General features: G+C 49.5%; 1 protein-coding gene across 7 annotated transcripts in view; it reads right to left on the reverse strand.

Annotated features, from left to right (window-relative positions):
• Positions 1–1,386: 1,386 nt before the first annotated feature.
• FAM107A (family with sequence similarity 107 member A) overlaps positions 1,387–23,762 on the reverse strand; it is a 57,081-nt gene continuing 34,705 nt past the window's right edge. Inside the window, exons 1-5 of one of the 7 annotated variants that reach the window (XM_033132752.1) lie at positions 13,859–14,003; positions 9,092–9,222; positions 6,264–6,438; positions 4,568–4,724; positions 1,387–4,050 (exon numbers count right to left, since the gene is read on the reverse strand). In XM_033132752.1, coding sequence (XP_032988643.1) covers positions 3,943–4,050; positions 4,568–4,724; positions 6,264–6,438; positions 9,092–9,191 — 540 coding nt within the window. In that variant the 5' untranslated portion in view covers positions 9,192–9,222; positions 13,859–14,003 and the 3' untranslated portion in view covers positions 1,387–3,942. Of the gene's footprint in view, positions 4,051–4,567; positions 4,725–6,263; positions 6,439–9,091; positions 9,223–13,799; positions 14,035–20,986; positions 21,006–21,422; positions 21,740–23,659; positions 23,724–23,762 lie in introns of those variants that run through there. The other 6 variants (XM_033132753.1, XM_033132754.1, XM_033132758.1 and 3 more) reach the window with 6 other exon arrangements.

Genomic DNA, 23,762 nt, shown 5'->3' on the forward strand with positions numbered 1-23,762 from the left:
CCTTTTCTTCTCCAAGGTCTCAGGGCTGGGTCGTGGCCCAGAGAGTGGTGTGTAGGAGCTTGTAGGACCCAGGTATTCTGATGAAAGTCCAAGAGGTCAAAGGAAAGCTTCTAGACCAAACTGACATCTGTGGGCCAGGGGCAGAGTCGTGGAGGAAGGAGGCAGGTGGATGATGGTGATGGGAGGAGGATGGGTGTATTGCAGCCCACACCGATTAAGTCTGTTATGTGCCCGATGCCCTGTTATGTGCCCAATGCCCTGTTATGTGCCCGATGCCCTGTTATGTGCCCGATGCCCTGTTATGTGCCCGATGCCCTGTTATGTGCCCGATGCCCTGTTATGTGCCCAATGCCCTGTTATGTGCCTGATGCCCTATTTGGCCATTGCCTTTTCTCAAAGCTGTGAGTGGGATGGGCTGGGATGTTTGTCTCTGGGGCCCACTCTGCCAGATTCACAGGAGCCGCGCCACCCGCTGGCTGGGAAGGAGGAAGGAGGAGGAAGCCATTTGGGAATCAGCAGTAAACAAGACAGACAGAAATCTCTGCCCTCGTGGTGCTGACATTGTTAGGAGAGACACACAATCCAGAAGTAAAACCTATAATATGTTAGATGGTGATAAATGGTGAGGAGGAGAAATAAGGCAGGCAAGGAAGGGATAGGAAGTGAGTAGGAGATTTGAGATTTTACACGGGATGACTAAGGTGTACCTCGTTTAGCAAGAGCATGAAAAATGACCTGAAGAAAGCGAGGGTGTGTCCTGTGTGGCTCTCTGAGGGAAGGACACTCCTGGCCATGGAATAGCAGAGGAAAAGGCACTGAGGTGGGTCGGGGAGGGAGGGGGAGAACCGTGGGAAGTAGGTCAGGGGTAAAGAGGGGGCTGGACGTATAGGAACTTCCAGGTCACAGGAAGGGCGCTCCTGGGAGCCAGTGGAGGCCTGTGAGCAGAGAAGTGGCAAGATGTGCCTTAGATTTTAACAAGATCAATTGGCTGCCCTGTTGAGAATAGGCTGTAGGGGGCATGGGTAGAAGGAAGACCAGTTAGGAGGAGGCCGCTGCAATATTCCAGACGTGTTGTTTCCTACCGTGTCCCCCAGCACATGGCGTGCTTCCTGGCACAGAGCGGGCACTCAGCAAATGTTTATTGAATGATGTGTGGGTGAGTGGTGTCCAAATACCAGTTTTCAGACTGGTGCCATGTAGGCTCCATCTGGAGAAAATGTAGAAAAACATTCCAGGCACTGCTGCGGGGGATCCTGATCTCACAGGTTTCTGATGGGAAAGATGAGTCTGGACTTGCAGTACAGTCTGCAGGTAATTCTAGGCAACAGGGCTGCCTTTCTGTGTCAGGAATGTTTTTGTCTGTGAGTAACAGAGACCGACAAACAATGGCTTACACGAAGAGGGTTTATTTTTATTTACAGGAATTCTGGAGGAGGGCGGCTGTGGGCATTGGCTTGGTCAAGTGATGAGAGGGCCCGTGGCTTTGAGAGTCTCTTGGTCTTTTCCTCATTGTAGCAGGAAGGCTGCTGTGGCTCCAGCCATCACATCCTCAATGAGGGCAGGAAGGAGGGAGGGGCAGAGAGGTGTCACCCATGTCTGTCTCTTTCGTCAGAACCGCATAAGCTTTCCCAGAAGTCCCTGTAGACTTCCTCTTAAATTTCACTGGCCATACCTGGTTCCACACTCACCCCAAGCAGCACAGGAGGCTGACACAGTGAGAATCTGGATTTACAATCTCTACCGTGAGGAGTGGCTAGAGGAGTTGGGACTGACCATTGGGGAGTGAATGAGGGTGTCTGCTGTGTCTCCACTGGACAACGTGGTACTTGAGGTCCCCTCTACTTCTGGAGCTTTGTCTCCATGACTTGCTGCCTCCACGGGCACGCGGTGACGACCGAGTGAAATCCGAGCATTCTCTTGGAGAGGCCTATTCCAGCCTAGACTCTTGGTCTTGCTTCTCTTCACATGTCTGAATGACACACAGACCGCTGCGGCGGCTTCTTTGGGAAAGTGGTGGTCTTTTTTAGGGATGATGCGTCACTAGCGTCACTCTTACCTGGCAGACATTTAAAATAGCAGCACCATTTTCTCACTAAGACAGTCACCTTCGAGAGCCTTTCAGTGCTCACTCACACACACACACACACACACACACACACACTCACACAGCATGTTTCTATTTACACGCCTACACTGGCCCCACACACAGGAAAAGGACAACATGTTTGGTCACCCTCAAACCACCATTAGGCAGAAGACCAGGATGACCTCGTTCCTCTTGTAAGGCCCACTTCTGGTCCAAAAATCAAACAGCATCCCAGGGATAGTTCTTTCTGGCAGTTTGGGGTTGGGGGTGGGTATGTGTGTGAAAAATGCTTTTCCAGCACTGTCACCCTAACTGACAGGTTTACAAAGTCAAAGGCAGGGGTTTTATTCTTCAGGGGAAAAAGAAACAGGCCTTGTTCATTGTCTAAATCTTTAAAAATGGGATGGCAGCAAAAGATGAAAACATTTAGTATCGCATGGAGGGATTTTTGAGGAAGAAAAATGGGTAAAGTCACTGGAGCCGACCCAGGTGACAGAAACCAGGTAGGGGGCGGGTCTTGGGTTCAGAGGCTGAAAATGGGGACTCAAAGGAATGGCAGTGGGGTCTTCAAACCGTTTGTTTGTATTTCCAGAAGCCTATTGAAATCACTGGATATTTGCTCTCCATAGGCTATAGGAAAAGGTAAAACAAAACAAAAAACCACTTTTTTTTTTTGACTAGAATTGCATCACAACACTGTGGTAAGAAATGCAGATTGGCAATTATATACATCTCTGTTGAAAACCACAGTCACATACCTGACAATTTTCTAGGAGTTAAAAGACTTCTCAGGCCTGGGGTCCTGGGGTGGGCTGGATAATAAAGAGCCCTGGGGGCTGCAGAGGCGGGTGGGAACCCCCATGGCAGAGGTCCATGGGAGTTGGGGGACAGAGATGGTTTCTGAGATGATGTTTCCAATACTTAGCACTCTCGGATGCTCTAGCCTTCTACTTAGAATGTGGTGCTCTGTGCAGGAGCCTAGAAACTTCTTAGAAATGCAGAATCTCAGCCTCCATCCCAGAGCTACTGAATCAGAAGCTGTAATTTAACGAGATCCCTAGTGATTCGCAGGCACAATAAAGCTTGAGAAGCACAGTTCTGGACTTCTGGGAGCAGGGAGGCTGCAGCCCTGGCTAGGTATGGGTACAAGGACCGGGCAGGGAGGGCTGTGGAGAGGAGAAAATACTGTAAAGCATGGGTATGGGAGTAAGGCTGGCAAACTCTAAGATGTCTTTCTTAGTACCCTTCCCACCTGGCATGGCCTGAGCCCCAAGGCCACTTGAGGCCTGCCTTGCCCTTCTTCAAGGACAGCTGCACTTGAACCGTTTTCCCCTCGGTTGGCTTTCAATGCAGGTGCCCCGAGATGCTCCCTTAGTTGCCCCAAACCTGGCTGCAGGTAAAACCAGGGTTTGGGAGGTTCTCTGAGACCTGTGAGTTGGGCCCAGAGAAGCAGGGCCCCCTGGGGCCTGGGCAGAACAGAGGGCTGGTCAGACCAGGCAGGACCCTGTCCTTTTCTCAACGCTTCTAGAAAAACTCTCATCAGGACTCTGAAGCCCCTTTAGGGAGAGGTGTCTTGTGAAAGTTTTCCCAGCAGTGCCTTCCTCTTGGAGCAGGAGGGGTGAGTGTTCAGAAGGAAAGTCCTGGGAGCTTAGGGATCCCCAGCTTTGGGGGCGTGGGAGTGGTTGGACGGGCAGGCTCTCTGGGGCAATGCATTTTTACAGGAGCAAGCGTGAACATCACAGATGTCCCAAGGTCCAGGGCTGCCAGACAGAAGGACTGGAGGAGGGTGTGGGGACCAAGGGAGGGTTGTATGTGTGTCTGGGGGCGAGGGGGAGGCGGATCTTCAACAGCCAGCTTTACAGCACTCTTTCTTCATTTGTCAGCGTGGTGATTCTCCGCAGGTTTTCCCTGACTTTAATAAATTCAGGGGCACGGTCCTCTTCCTTTTCGGGTGGTTTTTCCAGCTGAAGGAGAGAGAAGCAGAGGTGTGAAGTGGGTGGGGTTAGGGGAATTCTGAGTCTCAAAAGCCACTGGGTTTGGACCAAGGGTCCTCTCTGGGGAAACAGAACCAGGGATCAATTTTGCCACCAGCCTGGTAGCTGAGGGGACAGAGCATGAGACTAAGTGCTCCTGGTGAAGCCTAGTTCAAATTGCTTACCTCCTCTGGGCCTCAGGTTTCCCATCTCTGAAATGGGAATGCCATCTGGTTTACAGGGCAGTTGTGAGAATGAAATCAGAATCAATATGCAATAGATTGGGCCAGTGAGGAAACAGGCTCAGCGAGGGGACTCTGGCCCAAAGTCACACAGTGAAGTGAGCAGCAGAGTGAGGACACAACCTAGTGGTGGACTCGTGGTCCAGTCAGTTTGCTCCACCTCCTCCCTCTTCCCAGCTGCGGCCTCATGCAGAGCCCTTCCCTGGGCCAGGAGACATTCTTGGAGGAGGAGTGGGCTGGCGCTAGGGGACCCCCCCACCCCACACCTGGTTCAGCCTCTGCTGCCGTCTCAGCAGCTCCTGCTCAAAGGGGCACTGTAGCCGCTTCGCCTCCAGCTCCTCCATCTTCTTCTTGATGATCTGGTTCCGCCTGCGGTGCTCCAGGACACGCTGCAGCTCTGGCTTGCTGTCCACGCCCAAGCCCCTGGGGTGGGAGAAGCCGTCAGGAGACCCCAACTTCCCGCAACCCTGTCTCAGGGCTACACCCTGTAGTGACACCAACCTACACTGTTCTCTCACACAATCCCCCTGGCAGCCCCAGAGGTGGAGCCCTTACTGTCCCATTTTGCAGAGAAGGCGAGTGAGGCTTCTAGGACTTAAGACACCGGCCAACTCACCGCTACGGAGCGGCCGAGTGAGAATTTGCACCCAGGCCTGTCTGACTGCGGAGACCAGGTTTTATGTTATTTGAGGTTATTTTCTCAGCTTATATTTTCTAGAGGTGGAATTGCTGGGTCAGGCTCCTTTAAAACTTTTTGGACACATATTCCCATCTGTCCCCTCTTAGAAAAGGTTATCCAACTTATACTTCTGTCACCCTATACAAGGGTGTCTATTTCTCCCCACCATCACCATCCAGTCTTTTTGATTTGAGAATCTGGTAGGCAAGAAATAATATTTGATTTTCATTTGTTTGATTATTAGTCACATCGAACATTTTTTGAGATGTTTACCAGCTATTTGCATTTCCTCTTTTGTGAACTAACTCTACCTATATTTTGTTCATTTTTCTCCTATGAATTTGTAAGAGATGTGTATACACAGTATATTAATTTTTGTTATTTGTATTGCAAATATTTCCCGATTTGTCTTTAGGCTTTTTTAAAAATTGTGGTGATGTGTTTTGACATTAAAAGTGATGACTCTAAAAGGCAATCAGAGAAATTCTCATGATATGCTAAGTGGAAAAAAACCAAAACAACACCAAGACTACAAAATGTTACCTGTTGGCGGCGCAGCTGAAAACAAGAATGAAAATCACAGCCCGCGCCAATACTAACAGCGGCCAGTAGAGGGAGCTGGGAAGGCGCCGCCGCCTTCATCCTGGCGTTGGTGAGCTGGGAGGTTATTTCCCAGGCCTGGAAGGGGAGGGAGGCTCAGCTTCCCTCCCCTCTCTACATTTTCTCAGTTGCTAAGTTCCAGCCCTGTCACCTCAAGTCTGTCTTTCTCACTGCATCCCCCAGCCTCCCTGCTCCACTGACGCCTCCTCCAGGATTGTGATACCGGGGCTTGCGACTCTTCTCCTCTGGCTTACCTTACAATCTGTGCCCCAGCCACACTGAGCTACTCGGTTTCCTGCCTGTTTGTACATGCTCATCCATCTGCTGGGAACATACCCCATCAAAGCACCCATCATACCATCTGGTTATACATTCATTTCCTCTGTTAGGGCAGGAACATTTCTTCTTGTACCCCCAGGTCTGGCACAGTGCCTGGCACATAGTAGGTGCTCAGTAAATGCATGTGGATGGCAGGCACAAAGTGGGTGGTTGGGAGGGAGAACAGGGCTTTTGGACCTTCATGATTTCTGGTGGTGACCACATGGGGCACCCTCAGCCTTTCTCAAGTCTCCAGGAGCCCCAGGATGACTGCCAGGCCTGCCTTCCATGATGGGCACCTTCCCACACCCCAGCAGGCCTGAGGAGGTGCTGGCCGGGGAGCAGCAGCCGAGCTCCTTTCCCACCTTCTGTGGTTCATGAGCAGCTCTCGGTGCAGCTCCTGGTGGCTCCGGGAGGCCTTCACAGGGTTCAGCAGCTTCTTGGGCTTGATGAGCTCCGGGTTCCACTCTCTGTACTCAGGCCGGGCCATCAGGCCTCCGATGTCCGCCCGCTCCCTCTGGATCTCCGAGTACATCGAGGCTGTAGAGATGGGTGGGGGAGTTGGTCAGAGCTGGGTCCTCGATCTCATTCATCCCGTGGGCACAGTTGAAGGCGAGGGTTTTGGATGGTGAGGAACCTTGGCCACCTGTTACTGTGCAGCCCTGGGAAGGCTAGCTGACTTTCTGAGCCTTAGTCTCCTCATTTGTGAGATGGAAATAACTGACCCTGTGCACAGGTTTGTAAGGATTGGAAATGATAGTTGTAAAGTGGGGTATAGAGGTAAAGTGCTACTGAGTCACAAAATACAGGTTGACACGTGCAAATGTTTTTGGCCTGACTTTGAAAAAAAAGTTTCCCTTCTATAAAAGGAATTATGTTTTGAGTTTCTGTTTTTCAATGAGCTTGTATCATAAAAAGATATTTAAGAAAGAACAATACGTACTTGTTAAAGAAAATTTGGATAAATGCTGTGATTAAAAGAAAATACCACCCCTTATTGTTCAGTTTCCCTATCCATAATTCCAAATTCTCCTGTGGAAGCATCCAGCTTTTCTGTTTCTCTGGATCAAAGAGGAGAGTATAAAATCCCAAGACTGCTTTGTCCGTAATTGCACAGGGATGGTTGTCATATTTAATGCAGGTGTCTGCCTGGATGGTCTCACTTCCACCATAGCAGCTTGAAATTTGTCAATTTACTTGTAATTCAGGCAGAAGAGATCCCTTCTCAACAAGCTGGCTACATATCCTTGAAGTACCCAAAAGCAAGTGCAGACACACACACACACACACACACACCAGAGAGAGAGAGAGAGAGAGAGAGAGAGAGAGAGAGAGAGAGAGAGAGAGAGATTGAGAGATTGAGAGAGAGAGAGAGAGAGAGAGGAGAGAGAGAGAGAGAGAGAGAGAGAGAGGGAGATTTCTTAAGAAAAAAATCTCACGGGGGTGACACAGCCTGGCCATTAGCTGCTTATAGTAATTAGAGGGAAAATTTAGGCATTGGCTCTGCCCCTTCATGAGTCCTGCTTTTCTGAGGTTGAGTCTCTACTATATGCCAGGCACTGGCAGTGCTTGGTGTGGTATGTAGTAGACACTCAATTAATATTTGTTGGTAATTGATAATAGAAACTTTGAAGTTGTATAGACGAGCAAAACTGAGGCTCATGGAGGTTGGTCTTGGGGAACCCGTGCCTTAAGGCATGTGTTTCCATGTGGCAACTAAGGGGGTGTGTCCCCACCTCACACACCAGGCTTCAGTGCCCCCTCTTGAGGACCACCATTGCCTATGGACAGACCCTCACTTCTCCCCGTACCCTACTAGGAAGACGACGAAAGCTATTTTCTGCCTGAGTGGGGTTTTATGGATAAACAGGAGTTCTCCAAGTAAACTAGGTAGGGATGGTGGTCTGTGCAAAATTCTGGAAGTGGGTAATAGTTCAGTGGGGTTGGAAAATATCAGAGGAGGGGTTTGATGGGGTGTAAATTGCAAGGTGACATGTAAGGGAACGTAGGCATCAAAGGGGAGACTGCATTGCAAACGGTGGCATGCCAGATACACGTTTAGCATTTCTATTTTAACTGTACACTGTGCTGATAGGATTAAGTGAGAACATATTTGTAAAGGTGCTGTGTAAATGGGAAAAAGTGTTCATTAGTGTAAGATATTTTGATGTAGCCAGACTAAATGTCAGAGCATAGAAACATATCTGCTAATTTTTTTTCTCGAATTCACATTCTCAGAACTGTTTCTAAAATGAGAATTCTAATTCTCCTCTTTTTCATAAGGCTGTTTGTTTCTAGGTTATGTCTTTCCCAATTTTTTGGTTCTTAAAAAATGATTATGGTAGTATTTAGTTAAAAATAGGCACTTGACAAAATAAACAGTTGGCTATATCAATTCTCTCCCTGTTTAGAAATGTGGATATTTTCTTAATTTATGGAATTAAGTTGTCTGGGAGCCAATGCATTAGAATACCCTGATTCAGATTGGAGTTTGGGGAATTTTTCCTCTGGCTGCTGCCTATTCTGGTTACCAAGTGCCACCAATCGTTTTTCTGAGTAATTCTCAGCGGCACTCTTTCCTTCCTATGTCCTCAGCTCTCATCTTATCCTGGCCGTTGTCACACCTCACTTAAATAATTGCTGCAGCTCCTTGGCTATTCGTCCTCCCTTAGTACCTTTGTGCTCCAAACCTTCCAGAGCTTCAGAATTGTCATCAGCCACACCACCTTTAAAACAACTACCTGTATGTTGCCAAAGCGATAAGGCGGGAAACAGAAGTAAGTTGTACAACTTAGTAAAGAAGAGGGCAGAATTAATATTTACATAAGACATCACTATAGATCCAGAATTCCCAAATGGATTAACAGAAAAGCATTTGGAACTAATGAGAGAGTTCAATAATGTGGCCAGATACAAAATAAATACACCAAACCAAGAGCTCCTGCATAACAGGCATGACCATTGAGAAAGTACACAATAAAATCATTCATTCTACAACATGTTGGAGTTCCTATAATTTGCCAGGTATCATTGTAGACACTGGACACACAGAGGTGAACTAAGGAAGCAAGGTTCCCACTCTCACGGAGCTGACATTCTCCTAGGGAGGCAGACAGTACACACGATCACAACTTTCGAGGAACCCGCTGAAGGAACGAGGGGAGCTGGGATAGGGACGAACAGGAGGACCCACCTTCAGCCAAGTGCAGGGGAGGGCCTCCCAGAGGATGCGCACCTTTAACATCTGACGGTTGAGAAGGAGGAGGGGTGCTTGGGGGCACAGGGAACAGCATATGTGACGCATGTACCTTGAACAAGCTTCATCTGTTCAGGGAACAAAAAGGCATAGTGTCCCTGGAGTGGCCTGAGAGAGCGACGGGGAGAGTGGAGTGAGGCCGAACGAGTGGGTTCAAATGGTGGAAAGACCGCCTCTGATTCGATTTTTAAAAGGTCACTCGCCGCTGTGTGGGGAAAAACTGTCAGCAGGTTTGGGGAATTTTTTATGACTGGTTTTTTCACTACCAATGGGCATCTGTCTCTTGGTTCAAGTGCAGAGGAAAACATCTGATTGGCCAGGCTGAGACCATTCACCCATAGGTCACCAGTTAGCCAATGGGTTTGCCGCCCCGAAGCTAGGCCCCACCACGCCAGTGGGACTCAGTCTGTCATGTAGGGTCGTGCCTAGAGGGTCTCTGCATTCCCATTGTGCACTGGCCTTGCAAATTATGTAGCCAGTCCTTCACCCCAGTCCCATTAGTGACCAGCTCTGCTCAAAGATCTGCTCCAGGCCTTTTTGTCGTTGTCAATAAAATCAGCAGGGATCCTTAAGGATGTGGTCAGTTCTTAGGCCCAGAGCTGCAGGCTGGGGAAACCGCTGCCTTCGCCAGTTAGTGTGAACTCCTCCAGCAAACGTGTGAGATGTGTGCACGTGTGTGTGGCAGGGCGCAGGGCTTAGAGGGCTGCTGAACCAGCCTTCCTGCCTCTTAGGTTAATAAAAGAGGCCCCTGCGTGGAAGAGCTTCACAAAGATACTGGAACAAAAAAGGCTGCTCAACAAAGCCAGGTGCTAAGCGGAGAAAATCTGGGTTCTCCTGGGCTCTGCAGGGCCTCCAGACCACAGGTGGGGACCATCCCCAGGGCAGTTGTGGCCGGGTCTCTCACGCTGCTGGGGTGTCCTGCGAGATCTCAGACTCTGGGCAAGTGGCCACGATGGGTGAAGAGGTGAGGTGACCATTAGGTCATCTCTGAAAAGAAAAAAGATGTCTGCCCAGAGGAAGGGACAGGAAGCGGGGGTCGGGGGGTGGAGGAGACCGTCAAGTGGCTGGCTAGTGAGTATCTGTCACTGGTCGTCAAAGAAATGCAGAATGAAGAGCTTTAGGTGTATAGGATGTTGGAGCCATTAGGACCTGGATTGAATTTTGGCTCTGTCCCTTCTTAGCTTTGGGCAAGTTTACCTGCCCTCTGCAGCAGGAGCCCGCAAACTACAGCCTTTGGACCAAATCCAACCCTTTGGAACACAGCCATGCCCACTGATTCCTTGTTGCCTTTGGCTGCTTTCTGCCAGAACAGCAGAGCTGGGCAGGTGTGACAGCTGCTCCTGATCAGCACCCGTCTCCATGAGGTTGTTGCACAATAAACTAGGTGACACTTGTAAGGAGCTCGGCAAGTGCCTAGCACGGAGTCGAGTGTAGGAGTCTTAAGTGCTGGCTCCCAGGGCAGCCACATACAGCAAGGCAGGCTGTGCGTTCTTGTCAACTATGAATGGGGCCCCTGGAAGTGCACGGTGGCCACCCCGTTAGTCGTTTTTAACAATTACTATTAATAAATCCCATTCCTAGTCTTGGATGGAGCTGCCTCATCCTCCTTAAAAACTGCACTGGTTACATCAGGGATCTTAACTCTGGCTGCACATGGGCGTCACCAGAGGAAGTTTGAAAAATACCAGTGCTTGAGTCCCACCCCAGGATTCTGATTTAACTGGCCTGGGAGGTAGCCTGGCCTTTGGGATGTTTAAAAAGCTCCCCAAGTGATACTAATAGATAGCCAACTTTGTAAACCATGGAGTTAAAAAGAAAAAAAGCAAGCTTTTTGGCCTTGGCCTGGTGATTTCAGCTGACTGGTTGGCTTGGTTACCGTGGATGCATCTTATTACGGTCATAGTTCTTAGTAGCTGTGTGACTTTGGATGGGTCTTTAATACCGGGACTCTCCCCCTGTGTACAATCCAGATGCTCTGAGGATGATGAGCTAAAGTGCAGGGCACTGGATACAGGCAGCCAGTACGTGACTACGAGATGGGCAAATCATTCTCACTTAATATGCAGGCTGTGGGACTGACCTCATATTCCGGGGGCGGGGGCGGGGGTAGGTGGGTAATAATAGGTCAGAGGAGGGATCGGAGCTTCTCACTTGGCTCTTCCGTGGTTCTGCTGATGACCCAAGAGGTCCCACAGCTCCTCCCCAGAGGCTCTGCAGGCTGTCTGCCCCACTCCAGACAAGGCTCAGCTGGGATCACTAACTACTCCCAAGGTGAGTTCACCAGGATGCTGGCCACGTGTGGCTAATGTTAGGGTGGCAGCTTTGAAACCAGACACTGGCACCCACTGGCCACAGGAGAGCAATAAGGAGAGATGGAAGGAAGTGGCACTGATGGAGACCCAGGTCACAGTTCATCCTGAACATAGCTGGGGGGCCCTACGCTAAGGACTTTATGTCCCCTTCATCGGCCCTTCCCCTCCTGGTGGTCCTGGTTCTGTCTTTGAGGGTATCCATTAAAAAACATGGCACATGAACCCATAAAACAAAGTGGTTAAGACAGATCTGTTTCAGAGACAGACTGGGTTTGAATCATGGCCATACCCCTTCCTAGCTGTGTGACTTTGGGTGAATAGCTTAACCTCTCTGGGTTAACGGCAATACCTACTCATGGGGCTGTTTGGAGGTGAAATGCTAGAATGTGCATGAGGGGGTTAGCCCAGTGCCTGGCAGAGCGACGCTCACTGAACACATCCCGTGGTCCTGTCCTGAGGGGACCTGTGATGTGCACTCGGCATCTGATGAAAGCTCACTCACCTCCATTTGGATTTTGCAATTGCCCTAACAGGCAACCAGCGGTACTATTTCATTATTCCCACTCCGTAGATGAGAAAACCGAGGCTCAGGGAGGCCAAGCTACTTGTCCCAGGATACACAGAATAAATGACAAAGCTGGGACCTTCAGATTCCAAATTCAGTGTGCTCTACCACTCCACTGTCTTTCGGGCACAAAGTGTCTTTCAGTTAACAAAGCGGTTTACATCACTTTTCTCTGGATACTCAAGAAACCCCAATGAAGAGGCAATGTGAGCCCATTTTATAGATGAGAAAACAGAAGCCTCGTATCAGAGGACTGCCAGCCCATATGAAATACAAATTCGCCGGGGAGCTCCAGCCCAGGCCCCAGCAGCTTTGGGCTTTAGCCAGACCCCACAGGCCTGTCTGCCTATTGCTGGTCTTTGTTTAGGAGGGGACCAGCTGGTGGTCTTCCCTCCCTGGGGTAGTGGTCAGTCTCCATTCCTCTGCCCTCCCCCCGCCCTTGTTCCTGTTCAAGCTGCTCAGTTCAGAACATAGCCAGACCTTGTTTCATCACCATTTCATGAGGTGGAGGGCAGAGAAAGACAGGCTTTTAAATAAACCACTGGCAAAGGAGAAAGGGGCATCCAGTAAAAGTGACAAGCGTGGCCACCGGATCTCCTAACCCTTCTTGCTTTTCCTTCCTGTGTGGTAAGTGCCCACTTGTATTTCACTGGCCAGCAACCAAAGAACTTCTCCAGATCTCATAGCAGCATGTGGCCACTGCTTGTCCATCTGGATGCAGCCTCCCCACCCCATGAGAAAATGACTCAAGACAAACGTCCTGAACATTTTGCTGGGGTGAACTGTGACCTTCTAGTTTGTGAGGAGCCATTCTGGCTTTTGAATCAATTCCATAGCAGAGTCTAGGGCTGGACATGGAAAGTCCTTAGCAAGGTTGGTGGAGAGTGTTGTGCAGTTGGTCAGGGACAGGTGTCAACAGACCAGATATTCCTGCTGGCCCCCCAGTGGCATGATGCCAACCATTCCGCTCGGCAGATGCCTCAGGGGAAAGATCCCGGCAGGTACTTACCACCAACAGAACTAAGAGCCATTAGGATCCAAGGCACCTGAGACACAGGTGCTGGGGGTGCCTCAGAGCGGGGAAACCACTCCGATTTGGTAGCAGTTCCAAAAAGTGACATGCCCAATCCTATAACTCCTGATTTTGTGGCCCAGACCAGACTTCTGGCCTCGTACTACGAAATGCAAGGCCAAATTCAGCAGAAAGGCAGGGCGGTTAGCGTGTTCCTGCTGCAATGTGCCACTACTGTGCTAAGCACCCTGCAGGTACATCTCGTGACATTCTTACAACAGATTCAGGCGGGGTACTATCGTTATACCTTTTACAGATTAAGAAACTGAGGCTCTGAGGGTCATCTAATTTCCCCAGAGCACACAGCCAGCGAATGAAGGCACTAGAATCTGAAGCTGAGCTCTGACGCCAAAGCCTGTATTCTCCCAGTGGTGCCACCCTGCAGCCTTTAGTCTATCAGTCATGAAGAGAATGGAAACCGCCATACTGTACGATAATGAACTTGGATGAGGTCATAATCATGCATAAACTCAGATGCACCTGAGGATTTAGAAGACAAGAGATCAACAAGAATGGGAAGGTATCTCGCTGCTCCCTCCACTTCGCCTCTATCCTTTCTCCCATGCCCAGGGTGCCAGGAGGCATTTCCGAGTCATTTCCCAGATGGGGGACATGGCCTGGGGACCTGAGCTCAAACAGCTCAACTGCCCTGACAGCCCACCCCGGTGCTCCGCGGCTGCCCGCCTAACCTCGCACCTCCTCCAGGCACAGCACCCCGCTCGACAGCAGGTGAAACAGAAGAGAAATGGTCTTACTTCTCAGCAGCGTCGTCGGGAAGGAAACTCGCGGCAGTGTTGCTGGGCTCCTCACTTCACGGGGAAGGCCCAGACTAGCGAGGAGGGCCGCCTCCGCAGGGCGGTTCTTAAACCCTTGGAAATCGCAGGCAGCTGAAATGTGCCAACAGTGAGGTAGCTCTGCATTCCTGTTTATTCTGGTATCAATAAAAAGGAACTGTTACTATAGTAACAGCTATTTCACTTGGTGCAGGGCCAGATCCACGATGTGGAACACCGTGTCCAAGCCACACGCTCGAGACACACAAATAAGTACGTATTTTGTCAGATTGCTGAGGAATCAGCACATGCCAAGCTTTGTTCTGAGCGAGGAGGCATTTCCCTTGTTTCCAATGGGAGGTCGGCAAGAATGCATTCCAGCACTGCCCTCACGGAAGGGAAGCCGAGCTTCCTGCTGCAGGGCCGAATTCTTCAGGAGAACGAACGCCAGGGGGTAAGGGGAGGGGGCAACAGTGGGTCGGTGTTTGGTCATCCGCTGATGGGTCAAAAACAACGTATATACGTTACTTCCTCAATCCCCTGAACTTCATCTGAACTTCAGAGAGCAGCCAACGAGCTGCCCAGGAGAGTGTGTGGGGAGTGGAAGCTAGCAGGCTCTGGGCCAGAGCAGGGGAGCAGGCCCGGGGGTCAGCCTGACTCGGGCACCAGCCCCTTTGCTGCCACTCAGTACCCCTGAGCCTTGTTTCTGTGTTTGTCAAATGTGGAGAACACCACGGTGGTTGGGAGGAAACATAGGCGAGATGACATTAGTGAAAGCACGCAGTCAATGCTCAGCAAACAGGATTCCTGCAGAGAGAACTGGACTCCACGTGACCTGAGGGCAGGGCCCCCGGCACGTAGCACCTCGCGCGGCAGAACATGCATTGCACAATCCTGGCTCCGGGAGTGAATGCCATGGAGGTGAAAATAAAGGACTGTAGATGCCAGAGGCGACCTGGGTAATGGAGGCACTCTCCTAATGTCAGAATCAGTGTTCACTTGAAAATTTGAAAGTGTTTCCTAGCTTTTATCATTATCCTTCATTTCTAGCCAGGACGCTGGCATCTACCAGTTACACTTGGCCTGCTTCCACCTTTACTTTCTCATGAAGAGTCTTGTTGTTTGGAAGGTGATGCGGCCCAGAACATATGTGCCCATGAAATGCAATTAAAATGCAATTTTTGTCCTCTATTATGGGTGTAACCAACATTTATTGAGTATCTGCTATGTTCCTGGCAACTGTTCTAAGTGAGAGAGAGACAGTGTGAATGAGACACATTATTTCTCTGGTGCTCAGGTAACCTACATTACGGGGGCGGGGGTCAGACCTAACATAAGGAGAAGAAAATGTTGAGTTGTGACGAACATTACACTGAAAGTAAGACTTGGGTGAGGTGAAAGGGAGGGACTGGGAGCTGAGGAAGGGTGGGCACCTAAGGTGACACTTTAGGGAGGCCTGAGTGCTAAGGAGCTAGCAGCACAGAGACCAGTCACATAGGAGAGTATTCCAGGGAGTCAGAAGCGCTAGTGCAAAGGCCGCAGGCTGGGAATGAACGTGGTGTGCTGGAAGAAGGCCTCTGGGGCAGGTGGGAGACAGGGCTGAAGAGGGCGCAGGGGGCATGTCCTGGGAGTCTTGGCCAAGCTGGCCCTCTGGAGCCACTTAGAGGGTCACACGTTCTTGGGTAGAAAATAAATTTCTGGAAACAACATGTGTTTCTTTTTGTTTCCTCCTCCTAAATTCTGCCTTTCTTGAGGTACTCTGACTGGTAGCCTCCCCAAGCTTTCCATCCTGCTGTGGCTTAATTTCACTAAATTCTGACAGCTAAATTCTTGTCAAAGCACTTTTTCTGCCCCTGGTCCCATGCGTTGTCCTGTTCCACAAATGACGATTTTGGGCATTTTCTGGGGCCCACTGTGCTTTGTCTAAACTAATCCCAGTGCTCTCTGACATTTGGAGGAATAAGAGGGATCATGGGGGAAGGGGACAGCTGCCAGCTTCTGCTCACCACCTGGAGAAGACAGAACCCCGTAATCCAGCTCACTCCAGAGAAGCAGACTCTGACAGTCCCCATGCCAGCATTTCCAGTCCCCTACTTTGCATTTTCTTTATTGCAAGACTCTGAGGGTAGCCCCAGAACAACTGAGAGCCAAGGAGCGTTGGGTAGGAATCTCCTGAGGTTGGGTCCCTTTTCCCCAGGCAGCTGGGACTCACTGTACTTCTTTCACTAAAGCTCTTCTTACTGTTCACCTTGTGGACAAACCCATCAGGCTCATCACCAGATTGCCAGCCTGACGGCAGGGGCCTCCCCTTTCCCTTCTTAGTATTCCTGTCCTAGTACCCAGGTGCTCAGTGATAATTGTTGATTGCAGACACCAAAACATAGCACCATCTTGCTTTGTGTGTCTGCGTGTGTGTGCACATGCAGGTGTGCATATGTATCTGAGTGTGAGATCAGTGATCAACAGCCATCATTTCCCCAGCCGTACCCTAGCAGTAAGCGATCATGCTACACCCCATAATAGGATGCAGTCAATGGCATGTCTAGTTATTCACCTGAAAAGATGTCCACTTCATCAAAAATCAAACTGCAAAACCACATGTAGTGTGACGCCTCCCCCTTTTTTCCCCAAGATAAAAATGTTAGAACAGTTGACCCTTGAACAGCACCTGGGTTAAGGGCACGACCCTCCACACAGTCGAAAAATCCACATAGAACTTTTGACTCCCCTCGAAACTTAACTACCAATAGCCTACTGTTGACCAGAAGCCTTACTGATAACATAAATAGTGGATTAATACATATTTTTTATGTTGTATGTATTATATGCTGTATTCTTACAGTATAGTAAGCTAGAGATAAAAATGTTATTAAGAAAATCATAAAGAAAACTACATTTACAGTATTTATAGAAAAGAATTCACATCTAAGAATTCACACCTTCAAAACCACATTGTTCTGAACTACAGTTCAAAACCGTATTGTTCAAGGGCCAACTGTCAGTGCATAGCGAACGAACGTGGAGGCAGGTACCCTGACCTGTAACAGAGGTCCGCTCCAGATCACTTTATCTCTGTGTGGTTACTAGACCTCATTTAGAATGTGTTAAAATGGGATTACTGGGCCATGCTTCTGGCTTCTGGCTTAGAACCTATGAGGGAGGGGCTTAGGAATCCGGATTTTAACCTATCCCCCTGGTAATTGTTTACATTCGGGAGTTGAGAAACACTTTTCTAGGGCATAAAATTACAGGCCCTTCTCCTTTGTCACTACATTTCTGGAATGTTTGTGGCTTAAAAACAAACAAACATATATTTATTTTGCTATCAGAAAAAAGCAATAAAGATTAACAATACAAAACAGAGCAACCTTTTCCACCTAACTGTAGTTGTGATTCACATCTGCTTCAGTCGTGTCCATTGGAATATTAGAAAATAGAGGCTTCTGGGAAAATGAACCTTTTAGCAGTTTACTCCAGGTCAGGGCCACATTCAAACCGGTTTCTGCCTCCTGCCTTGGTCTGTGTGGCTTTCTCCCAGGCCTTGTTGTTCTCCTGAAAGGCAGACTCTGGGGAGAAGAATTCAGTCCTGTGGAGGATTGAAAGGGGTCCCCAAGGCTGAGCATATCCCTCCCACACTCCCTTCTCGTCCCTCTCAGTGTGTTTCCTTGGGAACAAGAGGAGTCAAGAGGAAGGGCGGGGGGCAGTGAAGACCAGGAGAGGCAGTCACGAGTGGGAGCTGGGGAATTTTCCTGCATCTACTCGGGCTGTGGCTGCAGCCTGGATTAAAAAAACTCCAAAAACGTCTTTCCTTTCATTGTTGCCCCTCTTTCTTCAAGCCGACAGGCGCCTGGAGCAGCTTATCTGGGCTGACAAACATCAGACAAGAAGTTTCCATGGCAACCCCAAACTTCCTCCCCAGCCCTGGATTCTGTTTAAATCTCCAAGGCCACTTTTCAAGGCCTCAGTGAGGTTTCTGTGAAGCCACCCACAAAGCAGCCCTAGGAGCCAACCTTCCCCCCACCCCCTACATGCTCTGCTGAAAGGACATGGCACGGGGGGAGAGCTGCATTGGTAGAAAACCTTGTCGTGGGATCCATGGAGAGATTATAAAAGGAACGAGTCGCCTTTACAACAAGTTTGAGCTATGAAGAATTTACCGGTGGAGGGATTTCAAGTGTCAAAACAGGGACTTAGGAGGGAAGTGGGGAAGAACGAAGAGTCTTGTTTCAGAAAGCTGGCTGTCAACCCAGCTGTAATTAGGCATGGCTAATCTGGTCTCTTAGCTGCAGAAGGACCCGGGGTTCTCTGCCATTCCCAGCACATTTTAATTCACTGGTAGCCAGACAAGACATGGAGAGTGGATCTAGGATGCAGCATGCCCCGTGAAATTTGAACTTCAGATAAGCAATGAATAATTTTTTAGACACTAAAATATATCCATTGTGTATGTGAGATTCAAATCTAACTGGGCACCCTGTCTTTTATCTGCAACCCTATTTGGCAGGCAGGGATGGAGGCTCTGGTTGCCCCTCTGGCTGCAAAGGAGAAGCAGAGTCTCTGAAGCTCGCAGGCGCCTGGGAAGGTGTCCCTCTGTCTGTGCGGCAGAGAGATGCTTCCCTCCCTGCCAGGATCCTGGCCTGAGCTCCAGGTAGGATGCCAGTAACTGACCGCAGGTGGACCTTACTACAGCACTGCAGAGCGTGTCAGGCATGGCCAAGCGTGAGTGATTCCCCAGAGATGACCTTTCCAGCTCAGTGGTTCAGAGCCTGGGCTCTGATGTCCCCACCAATACTACTCCTGGCTCGTGGTGGTCAGCTAGGTGACCTCCGACTCCCTGTTTCCTCGTCTCTAAAATGGGCAGACGTTCTTTTGAGGAATGAAGGAAATACACCCTGGGAAGCCCTTCACACAGTGCCTGCCCCAGAGTCTTGGCGCTCCAAAAGGGGTAGCTGTTATCTCTATAGCCTCTTTAAGAGCATTAAAGATTTTCATCCAAGTGAAAAAGTGGGAATCAAAGACTAGAGTCAGTACAATTTCAGCAATGTGAAACAAACACAACAACAAACCCAAACGATGCGGAGTAAAGATGGAATGTCACCAGTGGCTGCTTCTGGTTTGTGGGATTATGGGTAAGGGCTTGCCCCCTCGTCTCAATTTCCCAAAATATTCATGGTGAACATGTGTTATTGTAATATTAAGAAATTATGTAAATAATTTGGGATGAAAAATTTTCTAAAAGTGTTACAGACTTGAGGCTACTGTATGAAAGTGGCTGCCATCTTGGGGTTCATTCTATAATCCTGTCTTGGAAGCTTCTCAAGGAGGGGGGCTCTTGCCTCTTGCCTAAAGGGCCTAGTTGGCTCCTTATCCCCACTCTTACTTTTTGCTCCTCCTTGTGTGAGACAGCCAGAGCACATGGTCCTGGGTTTGAATCTCAGCTCCAGCCCTGACTGAATTCGTGACCTTAGGAAAGTCACGTTAGCTTCTGAGCCTCAGTTTCCTCATGTTTAAAATAGGGGTTAATACTACCTACCTCCCTGAGCGGAGGGAGAAATCTGTTCTATTTATCAGTCCATCCCTGTGCCTTGCACAGGGCCTAGTGCATATAGTAGTGGTCAATAAATACTGGTCGGATAATTAAATGAATGAAGTTGATGAGATGAGCATTTTGCAGAGAGACTGGCAATAACAAAGTGACTAACAATCACTTGCCATCGTTATTCCTCTTCTCAGAAGGTGTGCAGACTTTGGCATAGATGAGTCTAAGTTTGAATGTGTTTTCTACCCTTTAGTGGGATAGAAAAGGTCCCTTAGCAGGGCCATGCGCAAGCTGGCTAAGCTCTCTGAGCCTCAGTCTCCTCATCTATTAAATGGTGATGACAATTAGCAGTGACCTTGTAGGGTTGTGAAGAAGGAAGGAGCCAGGGGCAGGTGCCTAGCCCAGAGTAAGTGTTCCCTCCATGAGGCCCCAGCCACAGTCCTCTGCTCCCTCCCTGGCTTTGTCGCAGTGTGTGGTACAGTTACCAGGCAAGTATGTGGCCCCTGGAATGAGCCCAGTAAGTCTGCTAGTCTGGATGGGTTGCAAGCAAAAAATGTTACCTTTGTTGTGAAGGCTCATAGCGGCAGCTCCAAGTTAAAGGGAACACGGGGTTTCAGATTAGAGATACCCCTTCTCATCTTTGAGAGAAGACAGGAACTGGGTGGGGACATTTAGGAAGAGTGCTTGGTGGGGAGGGAAATCGCTGGAGTTGGGATTTGAAGTCAGAGTCATCTCATTTGAGAGCTTCTCCCTGGGCTCAGCCAGATTTAAGACCCTCCCCCAGGAAGGCGCCGCCAGTCCTGAAGTCTTGGCCAGTTCTTGTTTTTGGACTTAGAGACCCGTTGTTCCAGTGTTCCCAAGCGCGGGGCAACCCCACTCCCCACCCCGCGGAACCAGTCTAACTGAGAAAGGCAATCAGTCCCAGAGCGGAAGGCACACGGGGGCAGGCAGGACCGCTGCAGCCGCGCGGCCAAGAGCTCACCTCGCACTTTTGGCTCCAGGGGTCTGCAGGCTGGGCTGCTGGGGCCGGATGGGAGGGCAGGGGGGCGCCTCGCCCATGGCAGAGGGTAGCTGCCCAGTGAGCCCAACTCCCTTAACACTTTCTAATCAAGTACCCCAACTAGCAGGGACGCACCCACAGGAGACCGATTTTCACCTCCCTAAACGCCTCTCTGCAGCACAAAGTCCGGAAACAACCTAAACGCTTACTGCGGTCATTCTCTTTCTTCTCTCTACATTACTGTTTTCCACATTATTTGTACACTGACCATATTTCATTTTCCTAATTAAAAAATCTCTTACTGTCCTGAGTAGAAAAGTAATATGTGTTTACTTCAAACAAACAAAAAGCATATACAGGAGAAAATACACTTGTCATCCAACTCCCATCCTCAAAAACAAGTTATGTGTTTCTTCCAATTCTTTTTCTCCTGAAATGATACATACAGAAAAAACGATTCCTCTCTTCCCGTAACTTGCTCTCTCCCTCTCTCCATCTAATGTAACACCTCACTGGACAGCAATCGTTCCTGTGCTCCTTCCTGACTCGCAGCGTGCATCCCCGGTCTTACCGATTTTCCGCGCTCCCACGCCTTCCCGCGCTTGTGTGAATCTCCACTTACGAGACCCGCCAGGGGATGGAACCTCGCAGGACTTTTGTCGTCACGGAACTGAGTGGTGTGTGTGTGTGTGTGTGTGTGTGTGTGTATGTGTGTGTGTGTGTGTGTGCGCGCTCACACGTAGAATAAAACAATATATCTAAGGGTAGATCCCCAAAGGAAAGAATGTAGGAAGGAAAGAAGGAATGAAAGAAAGGAAAAGAGAAAGAAAAAAGGAAAAGTAATTAAGAAGAATGAAAGAAGGGAGGAAAGAAAGAAAGGAAAGGAGGAAAGCAGGGCAATGAAGGATGCAGGCGGCGGGCTCGCCAGAGGCTGGACGCAGAGCACTCGCCGTGCCCTCCTCGCTTTCTCACAGAGTTGGGCGCCAGGTGGCTTTGTCCCCACTTACCCGACCTGAGCAGCACGGCCCGGTAGAGCCCGGTGGCCTCGGCGGGGCCCCCGTGGCCTCTCGCTCAGCCGCTGCGCCATGCGCCCGCGCACCCGACTGCGGAGCGGTCACTGCGGGCGGGGAGCGCACAGTGGAACGTAGTCCGGGGCCCGAGCGTCTCCGCGGCGGTGACGCGGCCCCGAGGCCTAAACCCCGCCGCAGATCAGGTTACCTCCGCGGCCCGAGCGCCGGCGGCTGAGGCGCCGCGGGGGAGGGGGCAAGGGCAGGCGCAGGTATCCCGCCCTGGCAGCAGGCGGTGCACCGCAGGTTAGCGGCGGGCGTCAGGAGTCCTGGCCCCGAGTTTCCAGGGTCAAGGCGAGAAGCCGGTGTCCTGATTTCTAGTCTTGTCTCCCACCGACTTTTCTGTAGTTTCCTGGCCACTGGTCTCCTTAAATGCTACAAGCAGGTGTAGGGTCTGAAGTGCTATCCTATTGGCTGGGGTTGGATCTCAGCGCCACCAGCTAAGTGACCCCATGATTTAATGACCTAACCTCACAGGTCCTCAGTTTTCCCATCTGTAAAACGGGGATATCTATAGTACTTATCTCACAGTTGTGAGGGTATCTGATATATGGTGGTGCCAAAAAAATGTATACACATTTTAAGAGATATTGACACGGGTTAATGTTGCTCAATAATCAGAAGGGTCTGGACGCTGAGGGTCACCACTTTGAGCACGTCTTGTAATTGCAGAAAGTCAAACATGACTTTCTTTTATCTTTTGTTGTCATTGTATATTTTAATACAGTTTTTTTCCTTTCTTAAAATTTGTATACATTCTTTTTTTGGCACCCTCTGTATTTTAGAACAGTGGCTAGAACAGAACTAGCATTAAAAAATAACGTGTTCCAAGGCATTCTGGGGTGGGTGGCACTGAGAAGCAGGGGACTTCATTGGGGGAAGAGGTCGTGGTAGGAAGCCTGTGGGACACCGCAAGATTGATTTCTCTGGCTTTGTGGAATCTCTTTAACAGACAGCTGGGAGAATCAAACAAAAGAGTTTAAAGGTGGAAGGGCAAAGTCGACCAGGGGCATTTAGAAGACACAAGAAACTGACAGTTTTGATTATCTACTCTGTGTCTGGTGCTGTGCTAAAACAAAAACGAATGTTTACTGTATGCTTTATGTCCTATTTTGTTTTATCTTCACGACCCTTTAAATTAGGGCCTATTAGCCTTCCAATTTTACAGATGAGCAAACTGAGGATCAGAGATGTTAAGCAACTTCTCTAAAATTACAGTGTGGAGCTGGGATACAAACTCGGGTGGTCAGACATCAGACATGGGTTAGTCTGCTCTACCGCCTCTCCGTTATTTCATTGACTCTTCAATGACGGATAGGTATTATCTTCAGTTTAGAGATGAGATGAATGAGACTCAGGGAGGTGAGGTGGCTTGCTCATGCTCACACAGCTAGTTGGAGGAGCCAAGACCCGATCTAGTTCTCCACCTGCAATACTCATGCCCTGGACGTTTATAGAACCCCCCCCCCGGAGCTGTCCAGGGTACTGGATGGCATCTGTTCAAAGCTGTACCCGTGTGGGCCAGGGAATCTTGAGCTGGCTGTTGGGGCCTCAACCACACAGTACCTTTTCGCTTTACCTCTGCGTCCTCTCAGTCTTGGTGCCTTCTAGGTCAACTGCCAGCCAAGTCCTCTCTGGATGGCCTTTGGCCACTGCCCAGTTCCAGCTCTGATTCAGAGGTCCCTGCACTTCTCTGCTTCTCAGTCACCACCCAGGGTCCCAAGGACCCAAGTGACACACTTTGATCTTCAGAGACCTCTCTGATTGGCCAGATTGGTAATGTCTCATCAACAGCCATCTACCATGAGTGCCAGGTATGATGCCAGACATTTGGCGTTCACTATCGCATATCCATTCTTCAGAGGATGAAGTTATATCCAATTTACTATTCATCTCATTTAATCTGTTATTTGATCAACTATGATTATGCCCCTTTCAGAAGTGAGGAAAAGAAAGCTCAAGTGACTTGCCCAGGATCACATAACTAGTTAGTAGTGGAGCTAGAATTTGAACCCAGATGGCGCCAAAGTTTTTGATGCAGGGAGGAAAGCAAGCCAGCTGTTGCACAAGGTGGGGGGTTCAGGCAAATTGTGACTAAGGAATGTACTTTTACAGAGCGTGCCAAAAGGATTAGCTCAGGTGGCATCCCTGAGGAATAATACGTGGATCTGACTTACCTGAGCCATTTAGTCTCTGCTTCTCATTTTCAATATGAAATATGGCCTGAGGAGAGTATTGTTTCTGTGAACAGAAAGAAAGTAGGTGGAGGTGAGGCCCCTC

The sequence above is a fragment of the Rhinolophus ferrumequinum genome, chromosome 17 (genome assembly GCF_004115265.2).
Source record: "Rhinolophus ferrumequinum isolate MPI-CBG mRhiFer1 chromosome 17, mRhiFer1_v1.p, whole genome shotgun sequence".
NCBI classification, from domain to species: Eukaryota; Metazoa; Chordata; class Mammalia; order Chiroptera; family Rhinolophidae; genus Rhinolophus; species Rhinolophus ferrumequinum.